This window comes from Lepidochelys kempii, chromosome 7 (assembly GCF_965140285.1).
Source record: "Lepidochelys kempii isolate rLepKem1 chromosome 7, rLepKem1.hap1, whole genome shotgun sequence".
Classification (NCBI taxonomy): Eukaryota; Metazoa; Chordata; order Testudines; family Cheloniidae; genus Lepidochelys; species Lepidochelys kempii.
Window position 1 is genome coordinate 20,963,175 of NC_136386.1, and position 26,112 is coordinate 20,989,286.

General features: G+C 43.8%; 1 protein-coding gene across 3 annotated transcripts in view; it reads right to left on the bottom strand.

The window, feature by feature from the left end:
- Positions 1–571: 571 nt before the first annotated feature.
- LOC140914151 (netrin-4) overlaps positions 572–26,112 on the bottom strand; it is a 65,641-nt gene continuing 40,100 nt past the window's right edge. Inside the window, exons 6-11 of one of the 3 annotated variants that reach the window (XM_073351316.2) lie at positions 17,652–17,865; positions 16,625–16,758; positions 14,954–15,022; positions 12,755–12,925; positions 8,508–8,604; positions 572–7,343 (exon numbers count right to left, since the gene is read on the bottom strand). In XM_073351316.2, the coding sequence (XP_073207417.1) occupies positions 7,166–7,343; positions 8,508–8,604; positions 12,755–12,925; positions 14,954–15,022; positions 16,625–16,758; positions 17,652–17,865 (863 nt within the window). In that variant the 3' untranslated portion in view covers positions 572–7,165. Of the gene's footprint in view, positions 7,344–8,482; positions 8,605–12,754; positions 12,926–14,953; positions 15,023–16,624; positions 16,759–17,651; positions 17,866–26,112 lie in introns of all 3 variants that reach the window. The other 2 variants (XM_073351319.2, XM_073351317.2) reach the window with 2 other exon arrangements.

The following is a 26,112-nucleotide window of genomic DNA, read 5'->3' on the forward strand; positions in this document are numbered from 1 at the left end:
AAGCCTACATAAGTTTTGGGCAGACCAGAGTCAAGGCTTCTCCACCCACCTTGAACTTGTATTTTGTTGTGCCTGATGCCTGGTGTGGGCAATAATTAGGCTCTAGGGAGTGACTTTGGAATGTAGTGATGAGCTTTAAGGTCCCAAACTTGCAAGCATTTATACATGTGTAATGTTATGCTCCTAAGTGCTACTCATATTACTAAAGTTAAATACCCATATAAGGTTTTGAAGGACCTGGGCTGAAATTCTGAATTAATATGCTGTTGATACAAGTCATCAGCATCTATTTTTGACACTTTCTTTTGTGTGTTTATCATACACACAAAATATACATATTAGTTTTTAAATAGTGAGAATTAGCTTGCTAGGAAAATTGGTACAATTTCCTTAACTAAATTCTTTCCTCCTGTTTCTTTTACTCTGTGCAAGACTATTGAACCAAGAGTTTGATGTCTGGAATGTTTCAGGTTTATTAACTTCAACAGAACTAGTGTAATTTGGCTTGAAAATCACATAGTTTAAAACATAAAAACCCAAACTCAAGATCCATATACATTTCTATCAGTATTTTTAATCAAAGTTTAAGTACAAAACAGAAAATGTGCACAACACGTTACAAATAACACAATCACTTTTCCAGGTTTGAGGAACCCTGGAGAGAACACCATGTGAATTAGATAAATTCAAGGAAAGCTTACATCAGGCAGCACTGAAACAATCTGAGATACACAAATGGAGAACACGACAGAGAAACCTTGCTCTGTATAGCCGTTAGAAGAATGAGCCACTCTTGCCAAAGTAATACAATATTGTATGTAGGTCTGTTTGCCTTCCTTCTGCCTCCTTCCTCCTATCTGCTTGCTGTACCAGTGTACAAGAGCAGGAGATGCAGAAGCATGATTAAATACAACATAGCAACCTTGCATATTGAGCTCAGCACTCACAAAGAACTACCTAGTGAACTATTTTGATCCTTTAAAGTTCCCTACCAAGACTAGGATAGATGTGGCCACATTTTATTTGATACGTGAGCTGCACAACTCTCACAGATAGTTGCTCTGACTTGAAACTGTCCTAATGGTGCTGCTGCCTCCTCTCCACATATGCGGCTGCTTTCAGCCTATTACCTTCCCTGCCCCAGTTTAACTCCTCCAGTGCTTTCCATACTTTTCTTGGGGGTAAACGCTATTATTTCATCATTAGGCAGGGCCTACCAGCTGTCTTTGCTATTTCTTGACATGTGATAACAGCTAGCGATAGGGCAACCTGTCTACTATGGTTTGGGTTGGATTGTTCGTATGACCATTTTCAGTATTGATGCTGATGACTGGTCTGTGTTGACTTCCTGCTTATTGCTTCCTGCTCCTTGTTTCTGTTTGTTTCCTGGTTCCCGCTCCCTGAATTCAGTGTTCCATTTCCTGTTCTTCTGTGTGTGGGTGGGTGTGCACATGTGTGTATGTACACACAGTTTTGGGCGTGTGCAGTTACGCTGAGCCTTCTGCTACATACCTGCCATTTGGACTGTTGCTGACTTAACTGGTTTAGGGTTATTACATGTTTTTGATTGACCACCTACCTGTGTGTCTTGATTTGATTTCCTGGTGTTTGGGGTGCATCAGAATGTAACACAGCTGCCCTGTCTTTGCTGCTTTTTGGCAAAGCTGATGATCGGACAATCTGGTAGAAAGTACTGGAGAGCTGTATTCAGCAACCCCTGGACAAGACCAACAGATTTCTTTTCCCATTTCAATAGGTGCATCTTCTTTGGCAGATCCTCTTGTTAGTTCTGTAGGGCCTTGTTTGTTCTGGTCACAGGAAATACATAGCAACTACTTCTGGGAAGTATTGATAGTGTCACGTTGTCTCACAATAATCTTCTTCTGAGCCATCACAGTATATGAAGGTTTATTTTTTTCCCCCATACCCAAGATAACCAGCCCTTTATACAGTCTTAATTCCATTGCAAATAGTGAACTCTGTTCTCACTCAAATCTGTGGAGTTCATTTGTACTTTGGACGTTTATTTTCAGGCAGGCTACATGCTTTATAGCACTGCAGAGCATGCTGGTACTATTGTTTGGCTGGACACTATAGTTCTGCATAATTTTCAGTTTTGTTCCCCATTCTTTGACTTTCTTCTTGGGTTAGTTAACCAGAGATCTCATGAACAGCTGGGAATAATAGCAAAGTCAACTTGCTCTTAGGCTGACCATAACTGGCTTCTGTACCTTCAACCTGTAGGCTCACCAGTGTCACACGCTGGTGGGGTATCTGCTTACCCTGAATGACTGCAAAGCAGAAGCCATCAGACAGCAGTTAGCCTGACAGTCAAAATGGAATGTGTAGTATTTCTAAGTAATGGAGATTGTAGAATAGGAAGTAGACTCAGCTCTCCAGCCACCATCAAATAGGATGAAAGAGAGGAAGGGGAAAAAAAACCTATGCATATTTTTTCACATTTGCCCTCAGTTGTTCCCCACTCCTCTCACATTATTGTATGTCAGCTGATTCACTTTTGGAAATGTTTGGCTACACAATGGAGAATGTATCTGAATGCAAAAAAAAAATTGTTAGCCTGATTGTTTTTATTACAATGGACCCCAAGGCAAGTGATAGAGATTATAAAAGTACCTTTGTTTCAAATCTCCCATCTAATATTGATAGAACACTTGGGAATGACATTAATGAATATTTTTCATGATGAGACAGATCCCTGGTTATAAGAAATGGCTGCAATAGATTCAAGAACATAGTAGCTTGACCATTAGTGACGTAAATGTATTGGTCCCACTCTGGTTTGCAGTGGGCATTTGCATATACCACAAAGCCACCACAGTCTGGTACAAATGGATGAATATGGTCGGGAATCACCTAGTTGAAAGTTGGTGTTAAGGTACATTGCAAAGCTGTATGTATAAGCTTGTGATGGAGTATTCATTCCACACATCACCTGGAAGGGTTAAGATAGCTGGGAAGAGGCTAATTAACCCAGTAAACTGTGCCTGGCAGAGAATTAGGCTGGCCAGGCAAGCCCTAATAGAAGATGAATTTCAGCTGAGCAGGTGTAGGCTGGTCTCATACAAAACCAGCAAGCTGAAAACAGAAGGGGTTGTAGGAGAAGTAGTCTACAGTCACTCCCTAGGAGGAGGAAAGTGTGTTTGGAATATAAATTGGCAAGAAACTGAAAAGGGTGAAATAGCAGAGGGAGCTCTACTGGTAACCTGGGGTGAGGGGGGTAGAGCTAGGGGAGAAAAGTAGGAAGAAGAGCAGGGAAATAGCATTGAGGTCTGGGGGTAAGTGGACCATGGTTGCTGAACAGAGTCCCTATGCTGGAATCTGGAGTAATAGGCAGGCTGGGGTCCCATAACCCCCTTCCCCCCCCCATTCAAGAAAGTGGCATAGTCTTGAATTAGAGGATGGCTTGGAAAGGCAACTGGACAATTGATCTGGAGAGACTTTGGTATTCTGGAAGGGGAAACATGTATAGTGACCTGGTCCAAGGGCCAAGTTATGGAGAGGGAGCATGCTGAGTCCCAGAGGGTGGGAGGGGCCACGATGAGAGCAAACAATAGGTCATCAGATGTGGATGGAGCTAATCACCTGAACAGCCAGGAGGAGGCACCCTAATGGTGAGTGTAGCTTTGTAATGGGGTTCACATAACCTCCTCCCTTACATATAAGATTAGGCACATAGAAACTCTGTAAGCGTGGAATTCATATCCCCTTGAAAGGCTAGTACAAGGCCCTCTGAGCTGGTGATTCCCCACTTCCTGTAGTAGCCCTACATGGAGTAGGCAGGCAGACTGAGTGGATGCTGCATAGTGGGCTCCTACTGATGCCAAATAAACTGGCATGGAGGAGCGTATTGGTGGTAGATCAGAGGAAGGGCTTGACTGGACTATGTGGATTCAGCAGCCTGCACGCTGAAAAGAACAAAGGCACTGGTCACTATCCCAGCCCATAACCTGAAACGGTCGCTGCAAGGGGTTCCCTTCTCGGGTTCCCACAAAAAGGGTAAGTTTCACCCCTGGAAATTAAAATAGCTGTGGGGGGGAACCTTCTAGTCCTGTGATTTACACCCTCTGCAATGCCATTTAGCTCAATGGGATAGCACTTGGGTAAATGAGAACAGAATATGACCTTCAGCAGATAAAAAGCACACACAGTGGTAAATATAAATGCATTTGTTAAATGCCCTCAAACACATTCTCTCACCCTAGGCTTTACTTTATTGAAACTCTTCCTAATAGGCCCTTTGAGAATGGACTGTAAAGTCATCTAAACACATCATTATTTTTAATGGTCTTTAAAAGAAGATGACTAGCTAATCCTTGTAGTCAGTCTCATTCTGGACACAGGAATGAAAACAATATCACTTGATTGCTACTCAACTTAATGGGCTGACATTTTAAATAAAGCCACTTTAGTGGTGCATAGTGTTTTATTACATTAATTAAATGCCTAATCAGAGATGCCAAATTCTTGGTTACTGCTTTAGGTAGCAACAAATGGATAATAGTGACTTTTTTCTTCCTGCCATGATAGGAAAAAGAAAACACAGCATTTGTGCTCCTTAGGAGAAAACAAATTTTGGGGAGGAAGTGGGGTCAATGTATACGCTCAGATGGGAACCTCCATCCATATCATAATGTGTCCCATGAATACTTCTAGTTAACTATGAAGTGGGGATGACAAGTTCTATGCTAGTTTCAATGTGAACAGGACATACTTCTAGGCTGGGATCTGCAAAGGTGCCTAAGGAAATTGGGCTCCGATGTCCCACTTCATTTCTATGGGAACTGAGTGGCCTGGGCTCCTTTGAAAATTGAACTAAATACAAATAAAGGAATCCCCAAGGTACTGTGTATATTTACTTAAAAGCACAGAAATCTAAAACAACTAACTACCGAAATAACTATGTGGAGCTTCCTTTCCCACAGCATAGCTTTAAAACTGGAACAAGCCTATAGTTAAGTGACATTATCCAAGGGCAGTTAGATCCACTTGTGCGTGAGGCAATATACTGTATGGACCTGATTTTGAAAGGAGCTTCTATTCAGCTCCCCATTTTGTGCCTGCAAATTTGAAGGTATCCTCAATGTTATTTGCAACCAAACAGTTTGACATCTAAGTGATATTGATTGCACTTGCATTTACAAAACTTCAGGCACAAAATGGAAAGTTGCTTTTAACAGGGCCATTGTAGGAGCAATAATGGGTTTAGGAATATTTCATCAGTCCAGCTAGCTAACTGACTGAACCTCCTTTGAATTCACAGCCAAACATAGGATGAGGTCATGTTGGCCTGAGACAATATATAATGCATCCATAGATTGAGGGGACTGGGTGAAGGGAGGAGGGAAAGGTTGTTTATGTAAACACACACTGCGTCACTTCAAGGTGATGCCCATCCAGAATTTCACTTAAGCTGGAAGAATATTCCAAGAAATTTCTGCTGGTCTTCTCTTTACAAATGAACTGAAATGTGTCCTTTTGCTGTTCTGATGTGCATCAGGCCCTACATAAAAGGAGGGGTAACAAACAATGGAAATAAAAAAGTAGCTCTGGCATTCCAGGATCCCCGGTCTTCAGATTCTTGTCACCCAACTGCATTAGTTGAATGTGCCGATAACTTATCTCTTTCTCATCAGATGCTTCATAACCCAGACCCACCACTTTCTTTTCATGGCTATTGGGCTGTCCCCTAGATTCCTTCATGTCACAGTGACTGAGTGGCATGCAGATCAAACCCCATCTCCTCTTCCTGTAAGCATAGACAAAGATGTGCAAAAGCTGCATATATGAACAAACCAAAAAAAAAATCATATCTTTGAACAAAGTTCTGATTGATGCTTCACTTATCAAAGGAACATACTCCTTTACCCTCTCAGTTTGGTCATGAGTTTCCTGTCACTTGGGCAGAGACCAGGAGGAGATTGTTCCCTTCCCCCTCCCCATGGTACTCTGAGGAACTCACATTTCCATGGACTGGCTTCTTACTAACTGTGGAGCAGACTAAAATAAACCTACTGGGGACTCCTTCTGCAGAACAGCAGGACTTTACTTAGAGTGGAGATGCTACCACCCCTGCTTCTCACGCTAAACAAACTTCAAGCACAACTGAAAGGTAACATCACTTGACTATTACAGTACAACACACAAAGGGGGCAAGAGTAACAGCAGACTGAAAACGGTAGCGAAAATTAAATAATGAGCATGGCCTCAAGGGCATTGATCAAAATAACAAGGTAGCTGCCCTATAAGACATCAACACCTTGCTTAATCCTCAAATTGGCACAGCCTGCTGCCCGTTCACACCTCTATCTACTGTAGCTTCACAAACTCAGATCTGGGCCAGCTTCCATCACCTTCTCCTATGGGTGTGGAGCTGCAGCTTGACACTACTGTACTGGCTCAAGGCTTTTTAGCAGCAGTCATTCTGAAACCTGTTGTGTGACAGTACAAATAGCAAAGAACGAGGAGACCTTTGATAGAATAGATGAGTGCGGTGCCAGGATTCCACACTGAACCAGAAGTGCTTTCACATTAGGCATTGACTTTGACAACTCCCATCTATAGAGGCCCTCACCAGATAAAGTTCCAGCGTTAGTCTCTGTGCAGCAATGTGATATTTTCACTCGAGAAAGCAACGTGTCTTATACTGAGCTAACTGCAGTTTGCTTGGTAAATAAAAATAACTCAGCTCTTTTCAAACAAATCAAGTGTCATCTGACATGCTGACTGTTCAATATTTTGCCACCTGCAAAGCTGAAATTTTTTTGCCCATTAATGGCCACTTAAATAAAGAAATGACACCAGAGTAATGACTGCACTATGCAAGCGGTTTATAAGTATCGATACCAGATTCATTCCTGAAGAGTGGAAACACATAAACCATAGCTTCTGCTTCTCCTCTGAGAGTGAATCTCTGGGAGCTGTGAAAATGGCTTCAAGCTAAGAACTGTGATTTGTAACCTACATGTGATGTGATGTGTTAATTTCATATAAGACAGTGTGTAATTATGGAAGAAAAGTTATGTCCAAGGATTCCTGGTTTAAACACATAATGAGGGAAAGGAGGGTAAGTCCACTTTTGTTCCCTTAGCTAGGAAGGTGTTGCATGGTAATATATGAACTAGCTATACCTTTCACCACAGTGTTATTAAAATATAAAGTTTATGACTTTAACTTCTGAAGAAGAAATTATTTGCACCCAGTTCGAAGAATGTCTGCTACTTGTTTTCCCAAATATGCCTTCCAGGGTTTCACCAGACTGTTCATATTCACGAGGAGTTTGCTGGTCCTTGAGTCCTCCTGGCCTGCTATCAGGTAGTCTGTTCCTGGTTAAAAAAATAATTACTTAAATAAATAAAACAGAGGAGTACCTACTTAATATCTCCACTCCCCGGGGAATCAGGATCTTGCACCTTAGCTAGCTTCAACCTTTTTTTTTAAAATGAATATTCCAGGTTGTGCGCATACATTTCTATGTGCATACATTTTCTTTGCACTAATTCCTCTGTACACCAGCAATACATTCTAACATGCGTGTGCACATATTAGAACCTTCACACACAAACCTTAGTTGTTCCAAGGGGTTTAAGACCTTTCAAAATCTTAACACCCACACCAGCAAGCGATTGGGCTTGATTCTGATCTCCCTGTCACTGGTTTTTTGTTGTTGTGGCGTTTGGGGTTTGATTTGGTTTTTACACCAATTTAACTCCATAGGTTTCAGTGGAACTACTCCTTGTTTGCACAGGTACAAGTGACAGCAGAATCAGGTCTTGCCAGGTGTGGGCTGGTTTTGAATGTGAGAATTCTAAAGCATCCCTGTTAGATTATCATCTGCACACGCAACTGCTAATGTACAGAAAATGTGCTAGTTCATACAAAATTGTACACCTTCAAGGAAAGGCCAGACTGAGGCACCACGGAAAATCACGATGTTTTGCATTAAACACAGAGGTGTTTTTTTGCTGTGTATTGTATCGGGTATGATATGTAAAATTCCCTTACTGTTCAGAGGCCCTTGTAACAGCTAAAGCACCTTGGGGCATGTTATGAAGGGAGCTGTGTCCCTCTGAAGTTATCTTGATTTTGTTGGTTTAATAGCACAAAACACAAGTGGAAGGTGCAAATTCCCTAGTCATTAAAACACAACAAAGAAACATCCGCCAACTGAAAAGGATGGCTAGATTTTGGCTCGCAATTTACACTGTCTTATTTTCAGCAACGTGTGTGCATTCCTATCCATACGCCTGGTGTGTGTGCGCGTCTGTTATTATGTATCCATTTGTCTGCTGTGTCAGTTTCTCTTTTTTGTTTGTGCCTTATTGCATATGGCTGTTGTATGGAATCTGGTTGCTTGTGTATTTATGTCATGTGTATGTGATTGCTTGATTTTTAATTGAAATGAAGCTTGGACATCCATCTGCGGGAGAGGGCGGGGGGGATTGGCAGCCTTTCTATATCCAACCTGTTAATATCCAAAGTTTTATTACTTCGGGTTCAATGTGTGGAACAAAACTTCTGGATGATAGGCAAGGGGGGTGGGGGAAGGTACAGATCTTGCCTTCCCTCCCCCATCATAGCTGAAACCTGCAGCAACAGAAAGACCACATTGTCAGTCAGTGTTTTCTGGTGAGGAACAAAATAAACACAATTATTAAAGCGCCTGAGCTGAGACAGTGTTCCGATTGGCTGGTGAGCAGTCTAAAGGGCTAGATTAATCTGTGTGCGCCACACAGATTAGCTGAAATGGCTGTTTGACATGACAACTGCCAGCTCGGTATTCTTCTCGTACAACAATGCACATTCTCCTGACACAATAAGGATCTTTAACAGCAGCTCAGGCAACTCCAGGAAATGTAACCACCACATCCCCATAGGATTAGAGGCATAACCACAGAGGTGAGACACCCAACTGTGATCAGTTCATTAGCAAGACACAGATACTGCTAATGATTTATTACTCAAGCGGACAAACCCCACTATTATACTATAAAGTTTATTAAAAACACAGGGCCGAATCCCCTGATACCCCCAAGTATGTGTAGTGATGAAAGGGGATTCTGAGGGATTATACATTCCCTATGTTCCCTACTCAGCAGCCCTGCAATTTCAGTAGAGGCTGCTGTTGCAACCCCGCTCCCTAAGAAGGACTGAGGCTGATAGTGATGGGAGTCACTGGCCTTGGCTCACTCCTCCCTTCCCCCAAATCCTGCTCTGCAACCCCTTGCACAGTGGAAGCACACCAATTTCACTGCAGACAGAGCACTCCACAGCCCTGGAAGGGGAGAGAGAGGGCAGTATTTACCCCCAAATTATACTTCTTCGGCCTTTAAAAATCCTGAGGTTTCCTATGCTTTTTTTAAAGAAATGCTCGTTCATGTGCAAAGCAGAGGGCAGCTCAATAGTTTATTCTGCCGGGAGTTACTAATATGGAAAGCAGAAGGTCTTTCTTTAGTATCCATACAGCAAATCCATTGGTAGCTCCATAAGTAAAGTTTTATGATTAAACTCTAAAGGCTGTGAGATTAAATATGGACTTCCTGTCATCAGCCAGGGAAGAACATACAACACAATGCTGCAGAGACGGTTGGGCAGGAAGCCAGATCACCCTGCACAGCAGAAAGCCCTGCTGACGACAGTGGCAGTTTGGACTGGCATTGGTGGCTGCTGCTTACCCTTTACCCCTCCCACCGCCACCCCGCTCCCTCCTTGCTGGAAGTAAAGTGATGGGAATGAAAAGCTAATATGCATGCAGAAGTAAGGGAAAAGGGGTGTGTAAAAATCATGAGCCGAATAAAAGCAGGGAATCTCAACATGAGTGAGCATGTACAGTGAAATTCTCAGTGGGTAGAAATCGGCATAGAAACCTGAAGTCAATGGAATTATGCTCATTTACACCACGTGTGAATCTAGTGCATAATTTTGTGATGAAAATCTAGTTTACAAACTTATTGTGAAGAACTGGCTAGTGTGCAGGTGCATCACTGCAGGTACACTGGCTAGCATCAGAACTGTACAATAGTGTTTCAGGGGCCCCATACTCCTAACAGCTAAAGAGAAACAAGGGGGCTGGACTCCTTATGCCCTCTCCCCTCCTTGAGCTTCTGTGAAGGGTCGAACACAGTCTAACCCTATATTAAACACATCTTCACCAACCCTGACCTACAGCTCCCACTGCTGAGCAGGGAGCCCTGCAGCTGTTTAATGGTCCACAGCTATACCATAAAAGAGTTTAGGACAGGAAGTGTAAGAGAATACCTTAATCATTTGCACCACAGTCAGTAAAATGTATTTGACCAAGTTTGAGTTACATTGCTGAAGTACAGCTCTCAGAGACCATATAGTGCATCCCTGCAAATTCAAACCCAATTCCTCACCTGGTGGTACAGATAATGCAAGACCCAAATCATTTTTGAGAGGGCACAAATCATTTTGGACTGATTGGAAGAATTCACACTGGATTTGATTGGACTCAGCCAATCCCAGAACAATTGGCTCTTTTGTATGTAGCTGATTTCAGATGAGAATTTGCCTTAGAGCTCAGGGTAAGCCTTGGATTTCAGACCAAATACAAGGAATTCTTTCACTCAGCATGAAAGTGTGTTTAATCTGTTCAGAGGAAAAAATGTAGGGTAACTTATCTAACAAGTTTTTGTTTTAGAATGTGGATAAGTCCCCACTCTCCATGGTGTAAGGCACAGTAGTGAAACATGATCCTTGGAGACACTGTTTAGCTCATCCAAAAAAACCCCAAGTTACCTGTCTCATTCAGGGCCTGATCCTAAGTGGTGCTGAGCACCTGCAGCCTTTGCTGAAGTGAATGGGAGCTGTGGGTGCTCATCACCTCTCGGGATCAAGCCCTTTGCTGCCTACTTGGATGAAAAAAAGAAAGCAGGGTCCAAAAGACATTTCCAGACTCCAGTTAGCACAGTTAAAGGCACTTACGTGGGCTCTCTAGCTCATCTCCCCATAATTATCCACATGGGATTTCAGCTGGGGCAATACAAATATTTCTGTCTCCAGTCCACTAAATTGCTTGATGGGAAAGAAGGCAGTAGTGAGGGCTCTGCTGAAAAATCCATCCATTCAGCTACTAATAATATTGCTTTCTGGCATAGGCACTGACTCCGGGGGTGCTCAGGGGCGGGAAGAGGCAGCGAGGGCCGGGTCTTGGGGGAAGGGGTGGAGTGGGGGCAGGGCCTCTGGGCAGAGTAGGGGTAGCGCACCCACTGGGAAAAATAAAAATCAGCGCCGATGTGCTTTTCAATTTTTAAGCTGTGCAGTGCTGCTCTTGTGCCTCCAAGACATCATTTGGTTCCTATTTCCCCCTTGTCCTGCAGGGAAGTAATATGCACCAGCCCTTTTGCTGGCACAAGTTACTTCCCCTTCTGTGCCATCTTGGGTGTGGTATTCAGAGGTATGGAGTGGCTCTACTCCCTCCCTACCTCTACTGGCTCTACTCCCTCTACCTACCTGAGGGGGAGGGGGAATAGCTGCTCGTTCTGGTGTTGTCACTAGTTCATACAAGCCCCTCCCCTGTGCAGGTGCACAGCAAGGCTCCCACTTGTGCCCTAACTAATTAATCCTCCAAGTCCTCTGTGAAGTAGATAAGTTCTGATAAACATTAGCTCCACTTGACACATGAAGCAATTGTGGCAGAGGGTTTCTCGTGCCCACAGAGGGAGTCATTGTGAGATGGGATTCAAGGAATTCCTGGACCAAAAGTCTGTGCGTAAACCACTAGACAATGCCTCCCTCTCTAACTCTCTCTCTTTTTCTTTCAAACCTGTATATTCAGAAGCGTAAATCTAATGTAGTAATGAACTGAAATGTGAGATCTGGATTTATTTACATTCTAGGATTGCATTATGGTTAACACTGAGATTGCATTTCCTTTTCTCTATGCATACTGTATATGATGCAAGGCATGTATGCAACGGCAGTTTTGCCCTAGATTCTATGGCACTGTTGTGGGAATTCTGCGGTGGCTACAGATAAATGTTTAAAAGGGATGTTTTTACTGAATTAAATCTAAAGGTGAATAATCCAATCAGCACCGAAGCCCCTGTCTCATTTATTGTGGCATTAAATTCATTTATTGTATGTTAGCCCCATATTTTGAGTTTCCCACATGCTGCAAATTGTGAGCTTTAAGTTTCAAAGTAACAATACATTAAGATGTCTGGGGCAGTTCACACCTCACAGCTATTGTTTCAGGCTGTCTTCAAACTCAGAAAGGCATCACTGAACCAGTTTGAACCTGCTAGAGCTGCTGGCAGGACTAACTGCCCCCCAGCCCTGCACTCCCCAGCTCTGGGAAACAGATTATGCCTGGTCACTGTGCAGATGCTTGGGCAGTGAAGGGAGAATGGGTCTCTGTGCCCACTCCCCTGTAGCAAACCCACCTCAGGGAGGCATAGTTCAGCCCTAACTATTTGAATAAAGGATTTCTCAGTTATGTTTCTCTCTTTAATACTCCAATAAGCGTACCAGCTTTACTCTGTTAATCTGTTCATTTGCTTTATGTTACCCGGACCAGCTTTTCCTCAATGGATTATTCCAGCAGCATGGTCAACTAGTGTAGTTCTCACATAGGTGCCATACCAATACAATTTCATTAGCTTCAATAGCTGATTTACACTAGTGAAAGTGACATAAGAATTGGGAACATTAATACCTTAACAACTGACATAGTCTTTTCCCCACAGAATCCACGCCATAAGCATTTAATACTTACCAGGATTGAGAATGGGACATGTACATCCCCTGTTGGTCCAGGACTCCGGATAGATACTTCTGTTACTCCGGGCAATTTTCACTTTGCCTGATTTCAGGACCTTCTTCACCTTCACTACAACTTCCGCATGGGTTCCTTTGTCATGAGCTGATAGGATTCTTGCTTTTATCACTGCCAGAAAATACACACATGGGCACAAACCAGTAATTCATTTCAAAGTAAGCAGTGGTATTTTCCTTATATGGCTAGAGGGTAGAATGTTAGGGACTGTTGGATGAGGCACAAACAATCATGTCAGGGACTCTTGGTCAGGGACATATGAGCATTCTGGTTCAATCACAGCACCCATTTAAATGAATCTGGGGAAGGAATGCTGGATTTTTTCAATTTAGACAGTTAACTAATCCCTTCCCAATTTTATCAGCTCATCTCCAATGGGTTGCTGCCAACAGCTCAAAAGTCATAGGAAACCTCTAGGGTATGTATAGTGTGATGGGGTGTCCACCCCACACAGGAGTGGAAGGGGTTAGTGGAGGCTTCATGGTCCTAGCATGCCCTGCCCCAGAGTGGAGCAATGGAGGTGAGTCCTCCAAGCAGCCTAGAGTGGCTGTTTGGGGTGCAGCCAATCAGAGAAAAGCTTCAGGGAACAATCAATCCAGGCCCAACAAGGCCATATAAGAGAATCTGCAAGGTAGAATAAGTTAATGGCTGCTGGGAGCTCAAGGAGTGAGGACTGTGTCCCTAGCAGGCTGAGGGAACTGTAGCACCTTGGACAGAGCAGCTGCTGGCAGGGACCGGGGGAGCAAGAGGGAGCTCCTGGCTGGCTGCTGGGACTGAATGCCCTGAGGTGAGGGCGAAGAAGGTGTTGGGGCTGTGAGGAAGTGGCCTAGGGAAATGTAGCAGCATTGGGAGAAATTAAAGAGTCACAGCAGGAGGTTGCTATCTTCAGGGTCCCTGGGTCAGGACCAGGAGTAGTGGGAGGGCCTGGGTTTCCCCCCATCAGCCACTGGGGAAGTGGCCTAAATATTGAACTTTGATACATCCCAGAAGGGGGAAACACTGATGGTGACCCAGTCGAAGGGCCGAGTCATGAAGTGGACTCTCTGGTTCCTGGAGTGATGCAGATCTGCAGGCAGAGACGATGACAGGAGAGGTACCTCCGGAAGAGGGTGCACCAACTGGCAGAGCTAATCCCCAGGGTGGCCAGCAGAAGGCGCCACTGTGGTGAGTGGAACCCGTGATAATAGGAATGCCATAAAAAACAAAGAAAGTCCAGCAGCCAACAGTATGATCTTAAGCAAACTGACTCAGAGCCTGGGCAGATTTTTGTTTGGACATTGGAAGGCTTGCAATAGATTTACATAGCTACAGTCCTGAGCCTTTAAAATTCCTCCTGCCCGCTGTACAATAATTCAGTGTTAAGCAATGGAATTCACGCTGTAGGGCAGGAAATTTCCTACTGGAGTGCAGGAATGCCACATGACTAGAATTCTAAGATGATAATGATATGCTGGAAAAAGCTACTTTGATTTGTGACCTAACAGGGTTGCCACTCCTCCTGATTTTGCAAGATCATCCAACTTTCAACAGGCTAATCCCACAAATAGGCTTTGTTTGATCACGATGTGATTATGTTGAGTCAAAATGTGGTGACTTTTGGTGGCCATGACCCTTCACAGAGTGATGACAAGACATAATTGCTTATTTGCCAGGGTGATAAATAAGGTATTGAGAAACAGACACAGCAAGTTTATCCTACAGGGCAAACTGCAAAAGGGTGGCAATCCTACTGCAAGACCTATAGAATGGGTTCTGAACCTCAGGGTGATGGGAGTAGCAGGCAGGTGTCAGGGAATCCTGACCACCCTGCCCTTCCTCTATTGCTAAATGGGAGGGAGGTGCTGTGCAGACAGAAGAGGAGCACCAGAGGAAAAAAGGAGTCCTGACATGGTCTGCTGGTCTACAGCACATACACATATAGGTGTAAGCATGTGCCTGAGTTCAAGAAGGCCATGTTGATTTGCTTGGCATTGAAGAAATCATCATTACAGGAAGTATGCTGTCCTCTGATCAGCTCTTCCCAGGACTGGGAGGTATCACTAGACAAAAAAGGAGGAAGGAAACCGATCTATGATTTCACAGGTACCAGCTAAGAAAACAGTGGAATGATCATACCATGAAGGCACATCAGCCACTTACCATATGCGTATTTCATCTGGCAGAAATCAGTGACACTTCCGAGCTCTTTCTCTTTGCACACACACTTTTCTAGTGTAGGAACCGGAGACCACAAGGGGTTGAAGAAGGGCCAGAACATGAAAGAGAAAAGCAAAGCAAATGATGTTCATTCATATACACACACACATCTATGTATAAAAATTGCTCCAATTATCTGAATAAACACAGATGGTTAAAGAAGATTTCAGAGTGAGCTCAGTTATTTGCAAAGCTGGTTCTTGTTAAACAATACAAAAATGGTTCTGAAATCTGGTCCACATTGTGAAGTAAAAAGCGGTCTGCATCGGGTCCATTACAGAGTTCATAAACTGATGCTAACAACAGATAAATCAGAATCAGATCCAGGTGTGAATAATGTAATATAAATAATGCTGTTGTTAGATGTCATATGATAAGCAATATTAAACTTTATCAGTACTTAGATGGAAGTCCTCTAAGGAAAATCCCTGGTGCTTCAGGACATGTTGGGGATTCAACAGGAGGCACGTTTTCCTCTGAGTCAGTATAGAACCAGCGATGAACTAACTGGTGCTGTCTGTAATATGCTATGTAAAACTGAGGTTTTGACCACTTTTAGGCATTAAAGGTTCCACTATATTGTGTTGGACTAATTTCCCTCTTACTTTAGCTGAATACAATATACTTCTTTACTGCCTGTCCTGAATTGTTGCTTAGTGTGGCCATAAGGTGTTCTTAAAAGCACCTACATTCCATCCCACAGGTGGCTGCACTTCAGCCATGGATCAAATGATCCTTCTACATATAGCATCTGTAGTTCTACAAAGCAATTGAAAGATTCCAAAGGGCACTATGTAAATCAATGAATAATACAAATGGGAAGCGTATTTTTCACTGAGATTTGATTTAAATTATGACTTTTTCATTTCTTGACTGCAAAGCCAGAGTTGGATAGTTCAACCTGCACTGGAAAATACAAATAACCAGCACAGTTCAGATCTCTCCTTGAACTCATCCTGGAGTGTCCTGACAAATAATCAGAGCTGGGGGCAAAGAAGTCTCAGACCCATTCATGGGATGCTCACATTTGCCTCCACATTTGAATAACTTATGATGCCACCATTATTCTTTTACATCTCCAATATGCAGGAGCAGTTTTGATAGGATATGAGAGGAAATGGTGCAGGGAATAGTCCTACAAAGATGCAAAGGATCAGACTGGACAGCTATATGTGGGCCAGCTATATTGTGGCTTTAAGTTTCTGAAGGGTGCCGTAGGGCTGCAGAGCAGGCTGATGCAGCAGCCTCGTTCTTCCCTTCCTTCACCCTCTCCTGAGCTGCTGTCCTGTGTATTGTCTTGTGTTAGACTGTAAACTCTCTGGGACAGAGAACCTATCTTAGCTATCTTTTTACTCTCTTCACTCAAGTAGTTAAAGAGGAGGGAAGACTTATATTTTATAGGCAGTCCTTTGTTTATGTTGTGATTTTTAATTTATGGGATAGACACCCAGAACACTAGATGGACACCTTCATTTTAGAAATGTGAAGAAACAAATCATAAATAAAATAAATATATGCATTTGTTCAAAAGCCGTGCCTATTTCTAGCACTCTATAAGAATTATTTATTTATTTAATAAACACTGAGCGATGGATTTTATAACGCTAAACATACCTGGATGTCTCAATGCAGAAAATCCCTGCTCATGATCATTCCATTTCCACTCATCGCTTTCATTGGCTGGCATTTGTAGGAGGTCAGGGATTCGCCCACCCATGGGGATGTTGAAAAATGGCTCATTTTCATAACTGGAGGAGATAAACATAGAAGAAAAATCTCATGTTAGGATTTCTGATGTTTAGCAGGGAGGAAGCTACCACCACATGGCAGCAGCATTCAGGGCCAGAAAGGAACATGGCCTCAGAGGCCATGATGAGCAAACTTAATCACACATCTAGTCTTGAATGCAAATAAGAGCAAAACGGTAGAGAGACTGCCCTATAGAGAGACTACAATATCTGGGCTTATACTTCAACTTCACTGACTCACACTGTGAAACACTTCACTAATGGTCCTTGGGACTGAATTCCTGCAGTTATCTGTCGAAAATGACGAGCACTGGAAGCATCTGTGCAGGCTTCCTCACACCACCAGTGATCTAAAAGGACTACCACTATGGATGGAAGAGTACTTCAGTCTCTGTGGGCCATTCAGGCTTGGCCTTTGCTGAGTCTGTCACCAATTAGTCACGTGTGTGTCTGTGTTTTATGTGATGAGAACATTTGCACACTAGGAATTGGAGTGAGACTCTCCAACTTGTTTCACCTAGGCCACAGAGCACAGCAAGCTCTTCAGATGCTTTCATTTACTTTTTCTAAAGCAAACAGTAGTTTCATGGACACAAGCAGGGTCATGGAGTTACCTATCATAACTAGAAAAGACCTTTGCTTCAGAACTGCCTTTAAAGAGTATTATGGATGTACTTACATGGAAGCAGTCAAATGGCATCTGAATGACCCAGTGCTGCAATCCACTCAAATTCAGGTGGATGCAGAGAACTGTCTTGTTTCCCCTATTACCTCCCCCCACTTCCTTGAATTTATGCCATCTGTGCAGGATTCCAAGTGTTAATCAGAGTTTCATATTAAAGGCCCAAAAGTGAGCCAAAGGATTATCTCCCCATAAAAGAGGCCTTGTTTACCCATTGAAACAGTTTCCAGTGTGGGGGTCGCAGTCTCTGGCACAATCACAAGGATGACAGCCATTTTCTCCAAGGCCCCAGTATCCCATAAGGCATCTGTCACAGTTCGGGCCTGCCACGCCTGGCTTGCAGTAACAGAACCCCGTCTTTGGGTGGCACCGCCAGCTTCTGCTGAAGGTTGCATTGGCCGATCCCATAGGTTGACAGGAGCAAGCTAACAAGACATAAGAAGTGATTGAGATGATATCCCAAGGGTCAGCAATTTAGGTGATGTTTCTGCAAGGCTGATAACCTCCATGGGTCCCACTCATTCCCAACAGCCAGTCTTCTTACATCAGCACTGAGAAGCATTGTATTCTCAGGCAGCCTTGGTTCAAAATGGAAATGTAATTTTTAAGCATTGGTGGGGTGTTGTCTCATTCAGCATAACAATGGATTCAAAATAAAACCCGAACTGCTAAATGCTCACCTGAGACCGATTCATGTGCCAGCACCATTTCCTGTGGCCCAAATCCTTCCCCCTGCACCAATCTCAAATAAAGAGTGTTATACAGATATGCAGTAGCCTGTGTTACTGGTGTGGACTCACTCTGCAAGTAGGTGGGAGGGGCAGGCAAGTGAATTTATAAAACACCTGACTGGGCTACCATGTCTGGGGCCCCAAGGTGCATACGTCGCCAGAGTGGGCTTCCCATTATGCCCATCTGTGAACTTGCCTTTTGGATGGTATGTGGCTGTAGGCTGTGGGTTGGAAGGATTTGCCCCGTGTGGGGCTATACAATAAAATAATATAAATCAGTCATAGTCTTCTGTGTATGCACAAAGACCTCTCAGGTGCCCGCTGTGCTGCACACTTGCACCACAAGGGTCAGAAGCCAGGCTGTTTAGCGCTAAGAGCACTTGGTTGCAGCATGAGGGATATGTTTACAACAGTGGGCAGCCGTATAATAGTGCCCAAACATTTAGAGAGTGAGAGGGAGAATATTCACAAGAGAGAGAGAGGATTTGCTAGTGTGATATACGAGAGGATGTGCCAAGCAAGGAGATGAAAACAAGGAGGAAATAATTTTGGCTGAAGATCGGGATAAACAGGCTCCCCAGGCTAGTGTTGGAATTCCTACTGCTAGGTATATTTTAAACTAAACTGGACAAAACACTAGTAAAAGTACAACATGAAAAGCAATTCTGCACTGGCCGAGGGAGACAGACCAGACAACCGGATAGGCCCTTTCCAGCTCTAGATTTGAGGAGTCCATGATTCTGCTTTAGTGAGAGCTGTAGGGCCGTAGGTTCTCTTCCCAATGTGAACTTGAAGTTTGCATGCACACATCAATGGATACATTACAAGAGGGAGGGGGAGAGAGAGAGATCTCCAAACCCATTGTGTATATTTCAGTTATGACCATTATCTGCTGAGTGCAGCGAGAGAGGGGACAGAAGAGCCAGGTGCGGCTCTCTGATTCTGGTGCCATTTCAACACCAGCCCTGGCATACATCAGAATAGTCTGGAGGCTGCTGTAAAGTAGAGCAGCTGGCTATAGCCTCCAGGGGCTACTACGCCAGCTAAGACAATTTGGAGCTCAGTGGTGTTCTGGCCATGCCCCTAACAAAGTCTCCATGCCAGGGGCTTTGGGGAGTGGGTGAGGCCAGAGCTGACTGTGCATTAGCTGGGACACCTCTCCACCAGGGGAACTCTCAACTGGGGAGATCTGGCAGACTGCCAGCCCCTTTGTTCTGTCAGGGCAGCTCTACCAGGCTAGATCACAAGAGAGGATCTGGCCCGCTGACATCTGATGTTTGAATAGGTTTGGACAAATGGAGACTTGAGCTGAATCTTCACCCCAAACTCAGGTCCGGCTCATATTTTAGCTCCCTCTCATTTTTGAACATTGTGACACCTCTTGATTTCTGCTGGCACCAAAGCCTGAAGTGCCAAGATGTCACAATTTCATCCACCTGCAAGAAGGAAGAAACAAAAATCTTGGGGATAAGACCTGCCCTAACAGGGATTTCCAGTCAGATGTTGGACACCCAAGATGTTTGGTTTAGGGGCCAGCCTTTTGGACGATTATCTTTATTCCAGTGCTTTTGAAGTTTGCCTATCACTACTGCTGATCAAACAACTTTTCTTCCTGAGCTCACAGATAAGAGACCAAATGAACACACTGGTTCCACACGTCCCTGTCCAAGAAGGGAGCTCTATGAAGAAGGATAATGGCAGTGATGGTGGATTTACTTTCATGCGCATCATCATGTTTGTTCTTTAGAAAGGAAAAATCTCTTTTGGGAATACTAATAAGAGAAAAAGCAGTGCCCAGCAGTTTGAGTAATGGGCATTTTTCTTGTGATCTTCCATTAGATATTATATTTTCACCCTGTCCTAGCTGTGTTCTTCGTGCCAATATTTTTAATAATATTATTATACTGTGCTGCAGAAGGATCCTATTCAGTTGTTTTCAAGGGAACATTAGCACAATAGCCTAAAAACAGAAAATAAGCATACTATAATGAGCAATTTATTCCACACAATGAGCTTGTTGGCTAGTGGCACGGTAGCATCAGGCTCTACTGCTGCCGTCACACAGGAGTCTTGATCCTGAGAGCAATCTGAGGGTTGTTGTTCACCAGGATTTGAAAATCAGGTGTAACATCACAGGGCACATTTGCACCAACGTTTCAAAAGTTGCTTCTGATTTTTGGTGCTCAGCTTGAGACAATGTGGCCCTGATTTTCAGAAGTGCTGAACACCACTCCAAAAATGGAGGTATCTAATATTAGTTGACATTTTTGAAAATGTTGTCCTTGGTCTTTGGACATGGGAAATGGGTGCTTTCCTCATTAGAGATAGGTCTGAGACAAAAAAAATCCAAACTTTGCCACAGTCTGGGTTTGTCTGAATCCTTGTTCTTGATTTCCCCTACTATGTCATTAGGATCCAGCTTTCCCAAAGTTCACTGGTATTTGGATTGAGAGTTTTAGTTTGGATCTATCTCTGTTCTTTACAGATTGTTCGGTCTCATCTCTTGTCTTTCCAGGTTTCTGTATCTGGAGCCAGATCCTCAGCTGGTGTAAATCAGTGTCACTCCAATGAAGCTATGCTAGCTTACTCTAGCTGAGGACAGGATGTCAGATAGGTGGAGAATGTGAATTTCACCATCCCAGCCAAAGGGAAAGTGCTCCAGTGGGCCGTGATTTATAGCAGAGGCCAAGGAGGGAGGTAGAGAAAAAAGTGCATGTATTTAGTTCAGGGATATAACTAAGGAAAGTTGATGGTCCAAAAATGAAAAGCAGGCATTGCTTCCAGTTAGAAGCTTTGGCAGCTCTTGACTGGTCATAAAGCAAAACTGAACAAATAAATGCATGACACTTTCAGATGAGTTACACAAGTGGCTCACAAATGCTTCCCTCAGTCTGTGTTTATTTAGCATATCAACTCGGGTGTGTGCATTGTCTGGCTTTTAGAGTATTATGACCAAACTCACAATTCTGAGGCTAAGGTAACTCCCAAAATATGAATCTGAATGTCACATGCTGAAGGGCAGCTGTTGATGACCAGGTTTTATCTGTCAAATAACATAACAGGTTTGATGATAAACCTCACAATTGAAGAGTCATAAGTAAGTTCTTACAAACTGAGTTTTTTGTATTTCCCAGTGTTTGTAACTAAAATGTCTTTCTCTGCTGATTTTTGCTCTTTTCCCTTTGGCAAACCCGAGTTTTCTCTCCATCCACCTCTTTCTAATGAAACACAAACCAACATGACAATGGATGGTTTACCTCCTTTTTGTCAAAGGATGTTAGGGACAGTGGACAGACAATTCTGGCACAGAGCTGGCTAGTTTATTTGTAGGGCCCTACCAAATACACAGCCTTGAAAAACGCATCACAGACCGTGTAATCTGGTCTTTTCTGTGCTTTTACCCTATGCTATACAGATTTCACAAGGGAGACCGTTTCTCAAATTGGGGATCCTGACCCAAAAGGGAGTTGCAGGGAGGTTTCTAGGTTATTTTGGGGGGGCGGGGTCACGGTATTGCCACCCTGCTCCCGGCCAGCAGCCGCCGCTCTCCAGCTGCCCGGCTCCGAAGGCAGCGCCGCCGCCAGCAGCAGCGCAGAAGTAGGTGTATCAGTACAGCAACCCCCCTCCCCACAATAACCTTGTGACCCCCCCATAACTCCTTTTTGGGTCAAAATCTCCCTGCAATTACAACACTGTGAAATCTGAGATTTACATAGCTGAAACCATGAACTTTCTGATTTTTAAAATCCTATGACCATGAAATTGACCAAAATGGACCATGAGTTTGGTAGGGCCCTGTTTATTTGGGTTCTGCCCTTTACAGCAGCAAAATATTTACACTACAAAATATTACATGGTTGTATCTTAGAGGTGGCTGTTGTTGGTCACTGAAGTATCCCACATGTCCACTTGGATTTTTATTGGCAGCTGCAGTTATAAGATTTTTGCCAGGATGCTGTTGACAGAGAGGGAACCAAGGAATGAAAGCAGTCATAAAGCAGATAAATATTTGTCTGCTCTCAGCACAGATGTCTCCAGCTGTATCTTAATTAGATACAGATGTTAACTATAATATTAGTTGCAACAATGTGGTTCCAACCAACATGAATATAGCAGGCATGTAGTACTCCAATGAATTCATACGTAAGAGACTCTCAGGGTATGTCGACACTGCTATTAAAAACCCACGGTTGGCCCATGCCAGCTGACTTGGGTTCATGGAGCGTGGGCTATAAGGGAATGCTTAATTGCAGTGCTAGATGCTTAAGCTTGAACCCTGGCTCTAAGGCTCTGCAAGGTGGAAGGGTCCCAGGGCTTGAGCTGCAGTCTGAGCTGGATCGTCTACACCACAGTTAAACAGCCCCTTAGCCTGAGCCCTGTGAACCTGAGTCAGCTGGCACGGGCCAGCTGCAGGTTTCTGGTTGCAGTGTAGACATACCGACAAAGATAACTAACCTTTCATTTCTGTCAAAACTACGGTGCAAAACACAGTTAACAGCAGATTCAATCTTTTCCAAATTTCAAAACAAAATCTTTGGAATCTGGAATATAATCCCAACCAAATTCGAACAATTTTTAAAGCGGGTCAAATGTGGGGCCAAAACCACTCAACAATGTCCCGTAAATCAAGGAAATTAGATACACTACAGGCTGTGCGGGTGTGGTCACCATCTGTGTGGCCGACTGAGATATTGACTCTAACAAAAATGTGATTAATCCCAAATATTACAACTGGGAGGTTCACAGATCTGTCTAGAGGGGAAAGAAGGGAAGGGAAGGGACAGCTTTATCGATGGGGTGCGTGTGTGCATGCGCACATTTTAATTTTCAAGCTGATTGCTAGAGTAAAAAGCCCATTTCCCTGAAGACTTTGGCCTGACGGTCCTACATACTTGCTTTTTTTTCCCCCTTGGATAAGCAAAGGGTGAATACAAAAGATGGTGTCAGTTCAGAAGTATCCTATAAGCCTCCAAATAAGCCACAGGAAAGAGCCAAGGATACAGCAGCTTTTCTGACCACTGGCTGGGAAACGATTCGGCTTCACGAGGCTTCTGACTCAAAGCTCCCATACAAGCCTATATCCAAACTGTTTAATCCTGTGTTGTCACCCGCAATAACAAGCAGGTGTGTGCTGGGCTCTGTGGCTCTTTTCATGTCCTTTTCTTTCTTTCTTTTTTTTTTTTTAATCTAAGCAGTGTCAAAACAAGGTTCTGTGCATGACCTGGCTCCCATTCATCCCCAGCTGCCAGGAACAGCAGAAGCAAAGAGGTCAGAGACAGGCGATCTCTCCAGATGAAAAGGAATGGCAGAATCATATTTACATGTTAAATCTCAGCTGGGATTTTTTTTTTTTTTTAAAGCAAATGTCTTTTCAGTCTTGTAAATGGAGAAGTCAGGGAAGGGGGATCTGGATAGCAGCAGTGCAGCCAGTTGTTATACAACCCTTTTCCCCCCCTAGCAGTGATTAAGAAAGAATGCTGCCGATTATTATGACTAATGCCTAAAGATTCCTTCTGGGCCTTAGCAGAGTCCTGCTAACTTTTTGGGGGCTGTCGTAGCTTAACCGAGACTTTGCTCTGGATGGAAGAGCACTCTCTTAAAGCATGATTTCTCAAAAGGCTTAACACAGCGTTTCATTCATCTTTTTCATCATCTTTTAGTTCCCAGGTCAGTGTCTACTGTAAATACTGGGTGAGTTTTAATCCCCTGTATTTCTTCTCCCTTCCACACCAATGTGAAGCCAAGAACCACGTTGCTCACCCCGAAAGCATCCGTGCAGTCTGCCGTGACCAATTCATTATGGCTCTCTTCATCATTTTCCGAAAACATTTAGTTATTTAATGTTGTGACTCTGGTACTATTCGGAGGGTTTTCTCAGCCAATGTGAGTGGATGTGTAGGAGGTGGCATGCCCAATCCTTCACAAAGCTATTCACCCAGATTTGGTAGTTCTTCAGGTCGTGATCAGCAGGCTGAGATGTGAGAGAAATGCACCTCCATGGGTTAAAGTTCACTATGGGATAAATCTTCAACCCTGTGCCAAGCTTCCGTAAATGCCCTTGCATTGGGGGGACCCTGTGGGGTGAATCTTTCCCCGCACCAAACCTACTGTTGCTTCACCCAGTGCAATGCTTCTCCTCCCCACAACTGTTGCATCGGCGGAGTATGGGGGCTCTATCTCCATTAGTGCCTTCACAGGTAGTGTCACTGGTCAAGCTAAACAGTGATAGCAGAAGAGTGGGAGATTTCCTGAAAATTACCTGTGTAGATGCAGCATTTTACACCCGCACCGACCCACACCCCTCACTGGGAAATTTGTGGAGCTCAGCTCTTAGCTTCAAAAAGCTGCCCATTTAGATAACCAACTGAATGTCTTTGTAGGAATTCTCCACTTCACCTTTAAATAAGATAGGAAAGGGCATAGACTAATACCCAGTGAAAATACGTCTCTCTGAACAGGCTCTGAAGACTGAATGTTTCTCCCTGCTCCACACAAATACAACCACAGTTCACAAATCAGCCATGAAAGCTAAGGGGGTTCTCTAGAGAGGAAAGTGCCTACCTGTTCCTTAGGTCAGGAGCCAGCAAACAGTTAAGCACTGTGTGTGACTTTAAGTGTGTGAGTGATCCCTTTGACTTCAGTCCCACATGCTTAAAGTCATGCATATGTGCATAAGTGCTATGCAGAATTGGAGTCTTAATGCAGAAGTTATACATGATGGGAACAGTTGCAGGGAGCCTTCTATTGGCATTAACCATCTTGCTGGGAAAAACGCTATTACTTAAAATGCTGCCACCACAGGACTAGCTCTGTTTGAACAGGGTATATTTCTGCTTGTGTGACTGCATCCTTCCGAAATGTTTTCCTGTTCGTTTTGCAGAACATTGGCAAGATGTGCTGAGAAGGTGGTACCCAGACCAGACAAAAGAGTTGTAGGTAGGCTCAGGGTCTGATTTCACCCGGGCAGCCTGTTCTAGGGTTTCCTCACAGATAGGCTGTATTTTTAAATAATGTTTTCTCTTCTCTGCTACTCTTTAATGTTCCTAGCCTTAATGATTATCTCATATTACACACAGTGCTGGTTACTACACTGTCACCTTGCTGTCAAATAAAAGAGCTTGTACATTGATTCTTTCAGGTGCCATAAGACTTGAAATCTAATCTACTGGAACAAGAATTTATTCTCATTACAAATCTTTGCATACGGCAAGTCCTCTCAGAGCAGAAACAAACCAGCAGAAAAATCCCTAGAAATCTGGGCATCATCAAACACAATTGGGAAGACAGCCAAGGAAGCCCTGCCTCCTCCCCTGATCAATGAGCTTTGTCGCAAGGTTAAGAAATCAAAAAGAAAGAATTGGGGGGAGACAGAGCTGGCTCTAAGATCCAATGAAAGGTGAATACAAAGGATCAGAAACATAGGGCATGTTGTGCCCGGAATGATCAAGCGCTATCGCAGGCCAGCTGGTCCCAGCAAGAAGCGCATGTGTAACCCAAATGTCTAGAGAAACCTTGATCAGGGCTGTCAAAGGGGCAGGAGAACTTCAGAAGCAATGGCTGACAATGGGAACGAACATAGGTGACAAAGGAGGCAGTTCTTCTGTGTTGACGACTGCGTGGACAGGGCTGGGGGAGGAATCATGATTGCATAGGGGAGAGAACAAGCTTCATCCAGAGGCAGAGAAAGGGAAGTATCCAAGGGGAGGGAGAGATGAATGAAATGACGGATTGTTACAAACAGAAACCTTCCTGGGGAATACTAGATGGGATCAAAGGTGTCAGATGTGGGTGAGAGCTCAGAGGCTCAAACTCCCTACCCATCCCCTGCAGCCAATATTATTCATGTTTGTCTGTGGAGAGAATGCAAAATCAACCTGTGGCTCCTTGGAGCCTCACAGCAGTTAGAACATACACCCATGGACGCTGTAGGCCCCTTTTGGG